A 15,269-nucleotide genomic window follows, 5' to 3' on the forward strand; every position below is an offset into this window, starting at 1 on the left:
ATGACGGGTGTAAAATTTGAATTACTAAAGCTGTCACCAATAAATGTGTAATAAGTATGACATAACAGGGGGTAGGGGTATTAAAAGTAATATTTTAAGAAGTTTAAAACAGTAAAATATATCCATATGTCTTTTTCTCCTCCATAATAATCCCATTGAAAATGTTCTATCGAGTACTGACTTATTTTGTTTGATATTTTTTCTGTGTGGTATATCTTCAGTCTATAAATTGTTTTGTATTTTGTGACTAGTCTCTAACTTCGACAAAGTTTCGCATAGGGGCCTTATATGTAAAATGAAAGCTTATGGTATCGACGAAAACTTATTGAATTGGTTTCAGGACTATCCACACGACAGAAAACAGAGAGCAGTAATGCATAACAGAAATTTAAAAAAACGATAGGCCATTATGTAAAATTGAAAGGTTTCATTTGTACGGCCCAATAACGCAATTGAAATGTTCCCCTTCATTCTTAAACAATGATCTATTTAGAGCTAATATTATAAATGATCCTTCTTGTCATTGTGGGTCAGATATTGAGGATGTCTACCATTACGTTTTTGTTTGTCCAAAATACACATCATGTAGAAAAACCGTATTCAATAATCTTAACTGGCTATCTGAAAGCATTGTTTTAGATACAAAACTATTAATTTGCGGACACATGGAACTTTCGAATGAACAAAATATTCAAATTTTCAAACATGTTCAAAATTTCATAAAATGGTCATACATGTATAAAGAAAAAGTATAAACACAAAAATCCTAAACTCCGAGGAAAATTCAAAAAGGAAAATCAAAAATCAAAAGGCAAAATCAAAAGTCCAAACACATCAAACGAATGGATAACAACTGTCATATATGTATATCATATGACTTTTCAAACTTTCTTTTTCTCTTTTTTACGTATGAAAGCTAGTATTATTCTATGAACTGTTTGCCTTATATGTATGTCCATTATATTATACCGTTATAATTGTAATTTTATATTGTATTATGGAGAAGACTTTATAAGTATGATTTACTTGTGTCTAATACATTTTGCTTTAATTCAGCAAATAAAATATGTTTCAACTAACTCAGTCTGTACTAATACATTATCTACTACTCCCAGGTCTGTATCAATTGAATTTATTTGCATTATTTAAGTTAAAACTATGTTATTCAGCTTCATGTCTTATGCAATATAAAGACTTGCATACATCCACTAGCCAAAATATTTGTTTCTCATTCAAGTCACCTTTTGCATTTAATTTTTTCACCACAATAACCTTGCATCAATGGTCTGTCATTTTAAAAGCATCACTTGGCATCTCTTCACAATTATTTTTTATTAAGAAATAAAATGATTTTTAATAAATAAATAAAATAATAAGGGTAAATACTAATAACTTATTGCAATACACATACATGCCTGCCGAATTTTAATTAGAAAACTCAGAAAGAAATTTATGTACCAACTACAGGTTATGTATTAGTTATGGGGACTGACAGGCTTTTTTTTATTAATTTTTTACTTCAGAAGCATTTCTCCTTAATTCTCTATTTATTTTGCTTATTTACTTATTTTTATTATACTCTATTCTTTACATAGTAAATTCACAAACCCATTTTTTTCTATCCGCCCCCTTTTTTAAGCTGCACTGTCAGTCCTTTTTTCTCTATTCTGTAAAACCCCATATCCGACAGTTAGGTATTGACTATTGTTTATTCAAACAGGTTAAACAGATATGCATTACGTAATTTATATCCGTAACAATTTCCAACCTCACCTGTGAACCCAGTAGGTGATCATGGATGTACACAGATTCGACGCATGTTACGCAATAGTGCGTATTGCTGATGACTTATATATCACCACCCGGGGGCATGACACCTGTAGCTTTCAACTTCAAAGGTAAACCAAGCATTACAGAGAACGTGTGCCGCATACCTATAACTTCTGATCGATGTTGATGACTTTTAATTTATTATGTCCAATTTCAGTGTACACACCTGCACACGCGAACAGGTAGTGAGGTACACAATACCAAATTTAAACATTGCGATATATTTGGCTATACAATTGTACACAAATATGACTAAACTATAAATATATTATTATGAAGGGACGCAAAAAAAAATTGCGAAGATTTTTTTTTATTTTATTCGGCCTTTCTCCGCTTCTCATAAGCTCCCTGCGTAGGTATAGGGGCCTGGGCTCAGCTGTTGTTGGTTGTGTCAATGGAATGTCAGGTACTGCATTTGGACGGAGTTTTGGCTTCATGGTAGGACATCCCTCGAGATTCTTCCTAACTTCTGGGTCACAATCGTAACAAACATTTGTAAAGTGGGCGGAACAAAGTCTATGACTAGTGCTTGGTAGGAAGTCCTATCTCTTCCTAGGACTAGCCTGCGGGTTACTCGGAAAACGAAAAAAATAATATCAAACTGTCCTTATGCTTATTGTTGCATCCACTGGCAGCACACAGAACCATTTTTGGAAAGATTAGAACTTGTTCTAAATCTTTACTTAGGCACCAGCCTCCCTAACAACAGGACAGGTTAGCTACTGTTACTAACTGTATTCACACTAAAATATAGTTCCCTATGGTTCTGATATATGTGCACATAATACACATATAAACTGAAAAAAATTGGGTATATTATTGGAGCAGTTCATTCAAGAATGTATGTCATTAAGGTATGTTGATGTGCAGGCTTTTAAAAAACATTTTGATTAGGTAACTGGGTATTGATTCAACTAGTATGATTGACAACTGTCATTATCACTAAACAATTAGACAAGGTGAACCTTTAATTACAATGCCCCACCTCCTAAACTGCCAATCAAATTGACCACATTACCTATCAACCTCAGTCTTACATAATTATACAGACCACTCAATATAATTCTTAATACACAAGTATTTGACCTCATAATTGAATACACAAATGTGTATATTAGATGTTTGATATTTATAAGGATGATAGATTTATTTATTGCCAATTACTTTTGATCTACATTACATAAAGTGATTCTGTAAATTATATCTGAAAGATAAATGATTAATGGATAATAACAAGATCTTAAAAAAATGAAATATGAATATAAATATGAATAAATAAAAGGTATTCAAGTAAGGCCTATAATTTACTTGATGAATTTCGAATAATCATCTGTAATTAATCAACAATTAAATTAGTACACTTTTTTTTTATCAGGAATTGGCTTGAAACAGTTTTAAAATTTTAAAACTTAATTATAACAAACCATTGTTTATTAGTTTATTTCCCATCAATCATTATGTCTATTTTAGTCATTTGAATTTTTATTAGAAGTGAATACATATGTTTGCAATCAAGAAAGAATCCACATTTCAATAAGATAAGTTTTTTAATTGGTTACGTTGAAAAAGTACATTTTCAATGCCCTGTGTTGAAAAATACTTTAAAAATTATTCAAAGGGCACTCTAAAACTTTTAATCTTCAATGCCCTATAACCTCTGTTTCAACTTATAAAATGCCCCATAACAACATTTTTCAATTTTGTTTGTTGACACTTTAAAGTTTTAAGCTGTTGGTCCAGATTTATGTCTTACAAGGATATTGGGTAACATTTACTAGAAGAATTTTTGCATTTTTTTGTTTTTTTGAAACATGTTCAGAACCGGCAACATAATTTCGATAAGATATAAACTGCAGTTTAAATAAAATTGTGCAAATTAAGAGACCCATATTATTTAATTTGAGCTCATTTTATCTTCATACTGGAAAAGCAAGTTTCCTTCTAAAGACCTGCTGTAAATGCAATTTTCAGCAATAGTGCTTTATTAATGTTCATTTTCCCCCACCATACCTTAATATGAAATAATTCAAACTACTCTTCTAATCTTTCCATGAGTGATTTCCATCACTTTGATTAATCACTGTCATGGTTTTTTTGGAAGATATTCGAAAATGAAATTGCGCTAATTATGCCTATACACCCGTCAGTCAAATATGATTGATGTAACCACTGACGTCACAGCCTCGTTCTGAGTGACTTCCGGGATAGAAATATGCATAATTAGTAGGACGACAGTTGGATACATTTAAATTCATTATTTATCCATTTAAACGATAATTATATTGCTTTCGAGGTTTTTTGGGGGGTAATTATGTATAAATAAATATTTATTTACAAAAATTTTTTTTTTAAAAAATCATGTCACATCTCCTTTAAGTAAATAGAAATCAATGAAATTTAAACACAATGTTAATGACTACAAAAGGAAGGTTGGTATTGATTTTGGGAGTTTAGGTCCCAACAGTTTAGGAATTAGGGGCCAAAAAGGGACCCAAATAAGCATTTTTCTTGGTTTTCGCACCATAACGTTAGTATAAGTAAATAGAAATCTATGAAATTTAAACACAAGGTTTATGACCATAAAAGGAAGGTTGGTATTGATTTTGGGAGTTTTGGTCCCAACAGAATAAGGGGCCCAAAGGGTCCAAAATTAAACTTTGTTTGATTTCATCAAAATTGAATAATTGGGGTTCTTTGATATGCCGAATCTAACTGTCATGACTGTGTATGTAGATTCTTAACTTTTGGTCCCGTTTTCAAATTGGTCTACATTAAGGTCCAAAGGGTCCAAAATTAAACTTTGTTTGATTTTGACAAAAAATGAATCAGTTAGGTTCTTTGATATGCTGAATTTAAAAATGTACTTAGATTCTTGATTATTGGCCCAGTTTTCAAGTTGGTCCAAATCGGGGTCAAAAATTAAATTTTGTTTGATTTCATCAAAAATTGAATAAATGGGATTCTTTGATATACCAAATCTAACTGTGTATGTAGATTTTTCATTTTCATGCCCCACCTACGATAGTAGAGGGGCATTATGTTTTCTGGTCTGTGCGTCCGTCCGTCCGTCTGTCCGTCCGTTCGTCCGTCCGTCTGTCCCGCTTCAGGTTAAAGTTTTTGGTCAATGTAGTTTTTGATGAAGTTTAAGTCCAATCGACTTCAAACTTAGTACACATGTCCCCTATGATATGATCTTTCTAATTTTAATGCCAAATTAGAGTTTTTACCCCAATTTCACGGTCCACTGAACATGGAAAATGATAGTGCGAGTGGGGCATTCGTGTACTGAGGACACATTCTTGTTGGTCCTGTTTTCAAATTGGTCTACACTAAAGTCCAAAGGGTCCAAAATTAAACTTAGTCTGATTTTAACAAAAATTGAAATCTTGGGGTTCTTTGATATGCTGAATCCAAAAATGTACTTAGATTTTTTATTATGGGCCCAGTTTTCAAGTTAATCCAAATCAGGATCTAAAATTATTATATTAAGTATTGTGCAATAGCAAGTCTTTTCAATTGCACAGTATTGCGCAATGGCAAGAAATATCTAATTGCACAATATTGTGAAATAGCAATTTTTTTTTTAATTAGAGTTATCTTTCTTTGTCCAGAATAGTAAGCAAGAAATATCTAATTGCAAAATATTGTGCAATAGCAAGATTTTTTTTTAATTTGAGTTATCTTTCTTTGTCCAGAATCAACTTAAATCTTTGTTATATACAATATACAATGTATATTCACTTTTTACTACCAACTGATAAATTAAAATAATCTTTACCATTCAGTGATAACAAGCAGTTTTTTTACATCTTAATATTTTATGATGTATTTAAATGAGTAGTTATTGTTGCAAACTCCATTAGAAATTTTAATTGAGATTAGTTTTGGAATAAGGGAAAGGGGGATGTGATTAAAAAAATTGGGTTCAATTTTTATACGACCGCAAAAATTAAAATTTTTTGGTCGTATATTGCTATCACGTTGGCGTCGTCGTCTGCGTCGTCGTCGTCCGAATACTTTTAGTTTTCGCACTCTAACTTTAGTAAAAGTGAATAGAAATCAATGAAATTTTAACACAAGGTTTATGACCACAAAAGGAATGTTGGGATTGATTTTGGGAGTTTTGGTCCCAACATTTTAGGAATTAGGGGCCAAAAAGGGCCCAAATAAGCATTTTCTTGGTTTTCGCACTATAACTTTAGTTTAAGTGAATAGAAATCTATGAAATTTTGACACAAGGTTTATGACCACAAAAGGAAGGTTGGGATTGATTTTGGGAGTTTTGGTTCCAACAGTTTAGGAAATAAGGGCCAAAAAAGGGCCAAAATAAGCATTATTCTTGGTTTTCGCACAGTATAAGTCAATAGAAATCAATGAAATTTTAACACAAGGTTTATGACCACAAAAGGAAGGTTGGGATTGATTTTGGGAGTTGAGGTCTCAACAGTTTATGAATTAGGGGCCAAAAAGGGGCCCAAATAAGCATTATTTTTGGTTTTTGCACCATAACTTTAGTATAAGTAAATAGAAATCTATGAAATTTAAACACAAGGTTTATGACCATAAAAGGAAGGTTGGGTTTGATTTTGGGAGTTTTGGTCCTAACAGTTTAGGAATTAGGGGCCCAAAGGGTCCAAAATTGAACTTTGTGTGATTTCATCAAAAATTGAACAATTGGGGTTCTTTGATATGCTGAATCTAACTATGTATGTAGATTCTTAATTTTTGGTCCTTTCAAATTGGTCTACATTAAGGTCCAAAGGGTCCAAAATTAAACTTAGTTTGATTTTAACAAAAATTGAATCCTTGGGGTTCTTTGATATGCTGAATTTAAAAATGTACTTAGATTTTTAATTATTGGCCTAGTTTTCAAGTTGGTCCAAATGGGGGTCCAAAATTAAATTTTGTTTGATTTCATCAAAAATTGAATAAATGGGTTCTTTGATATGCCAAATCTAACTGTGTATGTAGATTCTTAATTTTTGGTCCAGTTTTCAAATTGGTCTACATTAAGGTCCAAAGGGTCCAAAATTAAACTAAGTTTGATTTTAACAAAAATTAAATTCTTGGGGATATTTGATATGCTTTATCTAAATATGTACTTTGATTTTTGATTATGGGCCCAGTTTTCAAGTTGGTCCAAATCAGGATTCCATATCAAGTATTGTGCAATAACAAGAAATTTTCAATTGCACAGTATTGCACAATAGCAAGAAATATCTAATTGCACAATATTGTGCAATAGCAATTAATTTTCAATTGGAGTTATCTTTCTTTGTATAGAATAGTAGTTGATAATATATGTTGGAAATTTGCCAGACATGACTATGATGTCATTTTCTATTTTTATTTGCCAATAACTTTATGTAAATAACTTCCTTGGAAATTTGCCAATATAAAATGTTGCTGATGAAGCTTTTTTTCCTTATCTTATCTAAAATGTTTTTAGATAATGTATGTTGGACATTTGCCAGACATGACTATGATGTCATTTTCTATTTTTATTTGCCAATAACTTTATGTAAATAAATTCATTGGAAATTTGCCAATATAAAATGTTGCTGATGAAGTTTTTTTTATTGTTTTATACAATTAACAATGTATATTCACTTTTACTACCAACCAATCTTTACCATTCAGTGATAACAAGCACTTTATTTTACATTTTAATATTTTATGATGTATTTAAAAGAGTAGTTATTGTTGCAAACTCCATTAGAAATTTGAATTGATATCAGTTTTGGAAAAAGGGAAACGGGGATGTGAAAAAAAAGGGGGGGTTTAATTTTTCTCATTTCAGATTTCATAAATAAAAAGAAAATTTCTTCAAACATTTTTTTGAGAGGATTAATATTCAACAGCATAGTGAATTGCTCAAAGGCAAAAAAAAAACTTTTAAGTTCATTAGACCACATTCGTTCTGTGTCAGAAACCTATGCTGTGTCATGATCAAATATTTAATTTTAGATTTAAAAAGTTTGAAGAAGAAATCTTTAATTGATTTGTAAAACTTGACATTTGTTTTGTGTAAAAAAAACCCATGTAATGTCAAAAATTTGATCACAATCCAAATTCAGAGCTGTATCACGCTTGAATGTTTTGTCCATACTTGCCCCAACTGTTCAGGGTTCGACCTCTGCGGTCGTATAAAGCTGCGCCCTGCGGAGCACCTGGTTAAAGATTCAATTTAGTTTGTTATTCATATGCCACAAAGATTTATTTGAATAAGTAATTTCAAGTATTTTTTTTAAATTTTAGCAAAATCAGCAGTTTGGTGAAACTTCCATGGATGAATTTGTTTGTAAGTTGTACGAGATAGGAAAACTAAAGGATTCTGAAGATGATCAGGTATGGATTATTTCCCTTTATAGCAATTCAAATACAGCTATAGAAATTTTATAAAGTAATCAATTTCGCATTCAACTATTAGAATACAGAGATGTATTTTTGGATAACTTTCTTGTAAATGACTATTCTAAAATCATAAAAAAACTATAGTTCCAAATCAATCATTAATTTATGATTGGAAAGCAATGTGTACAAAAACTTAAGATATTTAAATTGATACTCCTTGGTAAAATTTGCAATTCCTAACTTTGTAAAACAAAACCTTGCTTTACAATATCCTTTCTTTATTTTACAGCAGGCAGAGGAAGAGGAAGAAATGGATAATGATGATGATGACGATGATGGTGGAAATTTAGATGATGATGAATTAGATTCATTTGATGAGAATGATGGTAAGACTTGAGAGAGAAAAACTATATATATATTATAATTGATTGTTGGTGTTTTAATGCCACTTTTAAGCACCACATTTAGGCTATTTTGTGGAGGCCAGTTTTTATTGGTGGAGGAAGCCAGAGTGCCTGGAGAAACCACAGACCTTTGATAGGAAAACTTACAATCCTAGTCAATTAAAATTGGAGTCAAGTGCACCCATACAAGCGGGGTTCAAACTCACAACCTCAGTGTTGACTGGCTAGTGATCACAGTAGTAACTACTTAGACCACTTGGTCACCGAGATCCCTATATATATGATAAAGTTTAAGTTTTAATGGCCATAACAAAGGAAATCACATGAGAACACCATTTATTTCATATGTAGGATTTTATGAAGATTCAAAGACAAGCAGAAACTTTCTTTCAGGCTGTTCTTTAGTTTTATATCAACAATATGAAATAAATTTTGTTTTTGTCATTTGATGCATAAGCATATTTTTAAAAATTACACTGCTAATCATGACAAATCTTCACAAAAATATACAGTAAGAAGCACATTGTATTTAGGTTTATGTTATCTTCATATTCTTTTATTCATGAATACTTATTAGTGAGATTTTTTCTCTGACTTTGGCATGAGAAATGCACCAGTGTTTATGAAGAAATGTGTTTAATTGTTTGTAACCTTTTTGTCTAGGTGATGAAATTGATGATGACAATGAAGATGATAATGACGATGATGGCGATGACAACGATGATGATGATGATGATGACGATGATGCCAGTGATATTGAATTTTCAGTAGCCGGTACAAGTGAAGAAGATGACGGTGATTTGGATGAAGATTTATTATTTCAGCTTTATTGATAGCAAAGGGAATATGAATTGATTGAATTTTAAAGCAAAGACTACTCATATGTTAATCCATTTTCTTGCAAATTGTGAATTCTTATTATACCCGAAAACAGTCATCCTGGTCAATACAATGAAATCAGCAGACCTTTCAATTTAATCACTAAAGTGAGGGTGTGTATCTGCAGGAATAAAGGATCATTTGAAATTAATTTAGATAACTGAAATAGCAAAAATTTCATTTCAAATAATTCATTATCTCAATCTTAATATTTATGCTCCTGTCGTTTGCCAAAGGGACCATTAAGTGTTTCCCTTGACCTTTTTTCTGTCCTTATTTCTGTCTGTCTGTTCATACTTCTGTCTGTCCCAAAAGAATTTTCACATATTATAAGCACACTTGAGTTGGGCATTAGTATTCTCAGATACATCCTTATTTTATCATAATCAAGTAGATTGACAACTTGCAAGTAAATGGGTAACCAGATGAGATGTTATTACTATTAATAGATCAAACTGTTAGTTCAGGTCAATAAAAAAGAAGACATTTAAGGGCAGATCTAGTCATTTTTAAAAGGAGGAGGTTTTCAAAACCCAGGATAAAAGGGGGGGGGGGGGGTCCAACTCCTGCAACCTCCCCCTGGTGTTTATACAAATAAGCTGAATTTAAACTTGTAATTGGTTATTTATCAGAACCTGTATTTTTGCTACTGGAACTGTACATATCTGTTTTTAAATGGTTATTGAGTTTCATTGTGAATTGTAAGAAAGAATCTTTGGGAAATAGAGTATATATTTTACTGATAAAATTTAATGTATATTGTGAAAAATTTAAATTATTGTTTTTAAATTTTAATATTTGTTTTCTATGAAATACAACGTTGACCATATTATGTATTCAATGACTTTTCTGTCTTTTAATGTTTTCTTCTCTATATATTAAGTGCTCGATGTTTTATATTGTGTATTTTTTTCTGTTTTTATCTTGTAAATTTCTGAATGTCACTCAGATAATTATATGTCCTCATAAAGGTGCAAATTTAAAATTGCCATTTGTCATTTGCAAAAACTAATTGAATTTCTTTTCATGTATTTAAGGTGTTTTATAACAGGAAAAACATGTTGGTATATATGTCATTCTAAATTCAAGATGAACATAAATAAATAATAATCTCATTATGTAGATTTTTCTACTGTAATGATGACTTTGTCCTTTGACTCAACCAAATAGGTTTGTAATACTTATAAAGTTGGACCATACATGCACAGTCAGACAATACACCTTATCGCTATTTTTCTGCCATCATATGCTGGAGCATATCCACATATATGGTCATATTTATATAACAGTGCAATTAATTTAAAGTTATATTTAATGAAGTACAAATATAGGCTATTTTTATATCTGAAAATGACATATTGAATTCCTGTCTTTTTTTGTGACGTTGAATGTTTAATGGTGCTATATATAGTGGGATTGGGACTTGTGTTTTATGGTTGCAGATATGTAAGGGTAGAGGACACTATCTGTAGATAGTAATGGCAGGTATGTAAGGGTAGAGGACACTATCTGTAGATAGTAATGGCAGATATGTAAGGGTAGAGGCCACTATCTGTAGATAGTGATGGCAGATATGTAAGGGTAGAGGCCACTATCTGTACATATGCCTGTTCTTTTACTCTTCTTATTAACAAAGTAAATTTGGAAATTGGTTAAACAATCATAGAAGGGTCTTAAAGTATATGAAGCTCTTATGTTATTTTACTATATGAATGATTTTTGGAGCTTTCAAATAAACTGAAACATTGATAAGCAATATCCCCTTATAATTTAATTTTGGATGTAACACGTCTTCTGATTGGCTGATGTTATTTTGTTATCAGCCCATAGACATAATTTAGTCATGTGACCGTGACGTCAACAACGTTTTTTCATGGTTTTCTATGGTTTAAAATGGAATTTAGAATCAAATTATAAGAAATGACTTTAATATTTTTTCTGTCTATTCGAAATAACATAAAAAATGTGGTGCACACTGTTAAATAACACGCTACGCGCATTTTTCAGTGTGCACCACATTTTTTATGTTATTTCGAATAGACAGAAAATATATTACAGTAATTCCTTAATTACAACTAATGTAAGTTATAGACCTTCCCTCATCAACACTTAGGAATTTTTATGTGTACCAGTAGACTCTCAAAGACTCATTTATTTTTATGGATTTTTGTTGTTGAATGTAAATTATGTGGTATCAATATGCGATCTCTGCATAGGGCATCAAGTAATGTCCCTTTTTAAACCGAACCAAGGTTTTCCCTACACAATGTGTTCTCATTGTATACCTTTTTGTAATAAATGCATAGCATATCATTACAAAATTAAAAGAATTTTCATGTTGAATTATATATCCTGAAAAAATTGCAATGACATTTATGTTTTGGATGGTTTACAGTTGTAAAATTTTCATGGTTTCAGTTTTCAAATCGGTGGGATTAATAGTTGTTAAGACAAGAGAATTTCTACCCATCTGGGTTGAGGATGAGATGAAGGGTATTCATCGTTGATACAGCAACTTAGTAAAATAATCAACCATAACACATCTAAAGGTCTACGTACAAGAGGGTGTGGATATGGGTTCACAGAATACAGAATGTGTAAAATAGAAAGAATAGAGAAAAATGGACCAAAAAAAGAGAAAATGAGGTGTAAGAATATAACAAATAGAGGTAAATGGCCAAAAAGTGTAAAGAATAGAGAAAAATGGACCAAAAAAAGAGAAAAATGAGGTGTAAGAATATAACAAATAGAGGTAAATGGCCAAAAAGTGTAAAGAATAGAGAAAAAATGCCCAAAACATCAAAGAATACAGAAATGAATGACCCCCTAGCTCACATTAGACCCTGTTGGAAGTACATAAAACAATTCTGTTCATTGTTGTGCCTGATGATCAGATTATAGTGCTAAACAAGTTTGTGTTTTAGGTGCAGATTCAAAATCTAATAATGTCTGCTAGCACAGACATAGTTTAGCATAGGACCCAGAAGGAAATACAGAGAGCTCAGGAGTGGCATGACAAATTGAAATGATATCATGCCTGAATGATAAGATCATGGTCCTTAAGTTGGGTGCAAATAAATTCAAGATGGCTTCCAGTTTGTTACATACTTCAACATAAGACTCTTACATGTTATATTTTAACCTCTGAAAACTGTGGGCAAATTGGAATTAGTGATCATTGGATTGTCCCCTTTCAACATTATATAGAATAGATTTGTTCTGCTTCTAAATTGGCCACACATTGTCATGAATCAATGTTTACGCCCCCGGCATTAAGTTTTACCCTTGTACGTCTGTACTTACATACGTCACAAAGTCTGTTCCTGTTCTCTAACTTTAGTTTGCTTCTACTAATTATTATGAAACTTATATATAATGCTTATTACCACAAAACACAGATCAAGTATGAATTTTGGTGGCATCATATTTACTGTTGTTGAGATATGCTCCTTTACAAATGAAATAAATGCCAATTTTTTGGTTTCCGTTCACTAACTTTAATTTGCCTCAACCAAATGTTATTTCACTTATACACAATGCTTATTACCACAAAATATACATCAAGTTTGAATTTTGGTGGTGTCACCTCAACCTTTCTAGAGTTATGCTCCTTTACTACTGGAAAAATAGGTTTCTAATATTTGTTCTAAAAATATCAATGATGTAATTGTTAAAATCAATTTTTAAAATCGGAGTTCTCTTCCTTTGTCCATAATTGTAGTTGAATGAATATTTTTAACACGTACACACTATACTTATATATAACAATAAATATATCAAACACAATTTATAATTGCCGACCGCCCATAAGACTAGAAGGCCACCGGATTTTATTATAATCAATCATAACATACATAATATTTTGCAATAATATATATATATACATATAAACAATGCTTTCAATACAAAATGAAAACATTGACTCCGTCATAAACGAACCCGCCGGCCAGGAAAAACCAACAACCAAGTTACCTTAGTTGATATGGAAACCTGTATCCAAACCCTAATGCTCGGAAGATCATCTCGAGAGGTGTACTTGGACAATACTGAAAGTTAGCTTATGTTTACATAAACAAAATATCATCAAAATGTGTAATAGCAAACAAAAATACCAATATATAGTACAAAAAACGAGAAAAAATCAAACAATAATGAACCAACATTAAATCTGAACTTGACCAGTTCGAAGTTGGCGAGAGAATGGTCTGATAGGGAAATTAATCCGCGAAAAATGACCATTTACGTGATACTACAATTAATATCACTTGTCCATACATATATTGAAAGAACCGTTACTACAATAATTTTCCTCTATACTTCGAAACACGGAAAATTATAATTACATCAACTACAACCAATGCTTTTTACAATGCAATGTTCACTGAAAGAATTAAAACAATCTTTACCCTTCAGTGCTTACAAGCATTTTGATTAATGTTCTTCACCTATGTCCCTTTATAACCAAATATGATATTTTGTTTCCATTCTCTAACTTAAATTGGTATTAACTAAATTTAATGCAATGTATATACCTTTATAATGCTTATAACCACTTAACTCAGTTTAAGTTCAAATTTTGGAAGCGTTACTTTTACAGTTCTTGAGTCAGTGATATTGTTGCCATTTTTCAAAACTACCTGCACCCTTTTTTATTGGGAAAATATGCACCATTTTTATCAAATTGGGAAATTTAGAATAAACCATGAATTTGACTGGAACTTCAATTTGCAGACCCCCTTTCAAGGTAAACCCTCATTTGAAATAAGACCCCTTATTGTCAGTGATGATACATAAATAGTCCCTAAAATATGCACATATAGTCATTTTAGGCATGAAAAATGTATAAATGGGTGTTTTTCAGTTTGTATCCATGTATAATTACTACTGAGAATGCACTGTTTGGGAAAAAAGTTGTCTTTTTAGGAATAATTTTAAGCCATTTTTTTTTCAAATTCGGATGTTTCTCCAGGGGAAAAAGCCTGTATTCTCAAGTAAGTTAAGGCAAACAATATCACTGTGAGTTATGTCCCTTTATAATGGTATATGCTAGCAGGGGCATCATCTGTGTCCCTATGAACACATTCTCCAACTATTTTTAAGTTGAACCACTTTATTTTTCTGCAAACTTGGGATATTTTCTAGGTTTTTCCTAAAAAAGGATTTGGCAGTTTAAATATGCTAATTTTGACCAAAAAAATCAGTAAAAAAATATTAAATTGGGTTGATCAAAAACATTCAGAAGAAAGTGAGAAGCTAACCAAAAAATAAAAATCAACCATCGATACAAGATAAACAAAATCATATATGAGCCATTTTCTTCCAGTGTATAATTCTTGCGATCGGCCATTGTTCAAGATGTCCATGTAAAGCAACACATTCTCTAGAGCCTATAGTGATGTTTTTGCTGCAGCTGGGACCATTCTTCTAAAATAAATCTCAGAAGATTTGATTAAGGAGGGGCGAAAGATACCAGAGGGACAGTCAATCTCATAGATCGAAAATAAACTGACAACGCCATGGCTAAAAAAATAAAAAGACAAACACAAGAAACAACATAGAAAACTAAAGACTAAGCAACACTAACGGTTAACCCCACCAAAAACTGGGGGTGATCGCATGCGCTCTGGAAGGGTAAGCAGATCATGGCCTGCTCCACATGTGGCACCCGCCGTATTGCTCATATTATTACAAACCCAGTAAATAGTCTAATTCGGTAGGTAACGTTCGTGGTGAAAAGGGAAGTGGATTTTTGTTACGACATAAGGAAGATATCCGATATCATCTGTGAAAAGGTTGTTCCAT

General features: G+C 31.6%; 1 protein-coding gene across 1 annotated transcript in view; it reads left to right on the forward strand.

Annotated features, from left to right (window-relative positions):
* The window catches only part of LOC139516047 (DDB1- and CUL4-associated factor 1-like), a 51,350-nt gene extending 39,540 nt beyond the window's left edge, over positions 1–11,810 (forward strand). The window contains exons 35-37 of the mRNA XM_071305859.1: positions 8,089–8,178; positions 8,474–8,570; positions 9,252–11,810. Coding sequence (XP_071161960.1) covers positions 8,089–8,178; positions 8,474–8,570; positions 9,252–9,421 — 357 coding nt within the window. The 3' untranslated portion in view covers positions 9,422–11,810. The remainder of the gene's footprint in view (positions 1–8,088; positions 8,179–8,473; positions 8,571–9,251) is intronic.
* Positions 11,811–15,269: the final 3,459 nt, after the last annotated feature.

The sequence above is a fragment of the Mytilus edulis genome, chromosome 1 (genome assembly GCF_963676685.1).
Source record: "Mytilus edulis chromosome 1, xbMytEdul2.2, whole genome shotgun sequence".
NCBI classification, from domain to species: Eukaryota; Metazoa; Mollusca; class Bivalvia; order Mytilida; family Mytilidae; genus Mytilus; species Mytilus edulis.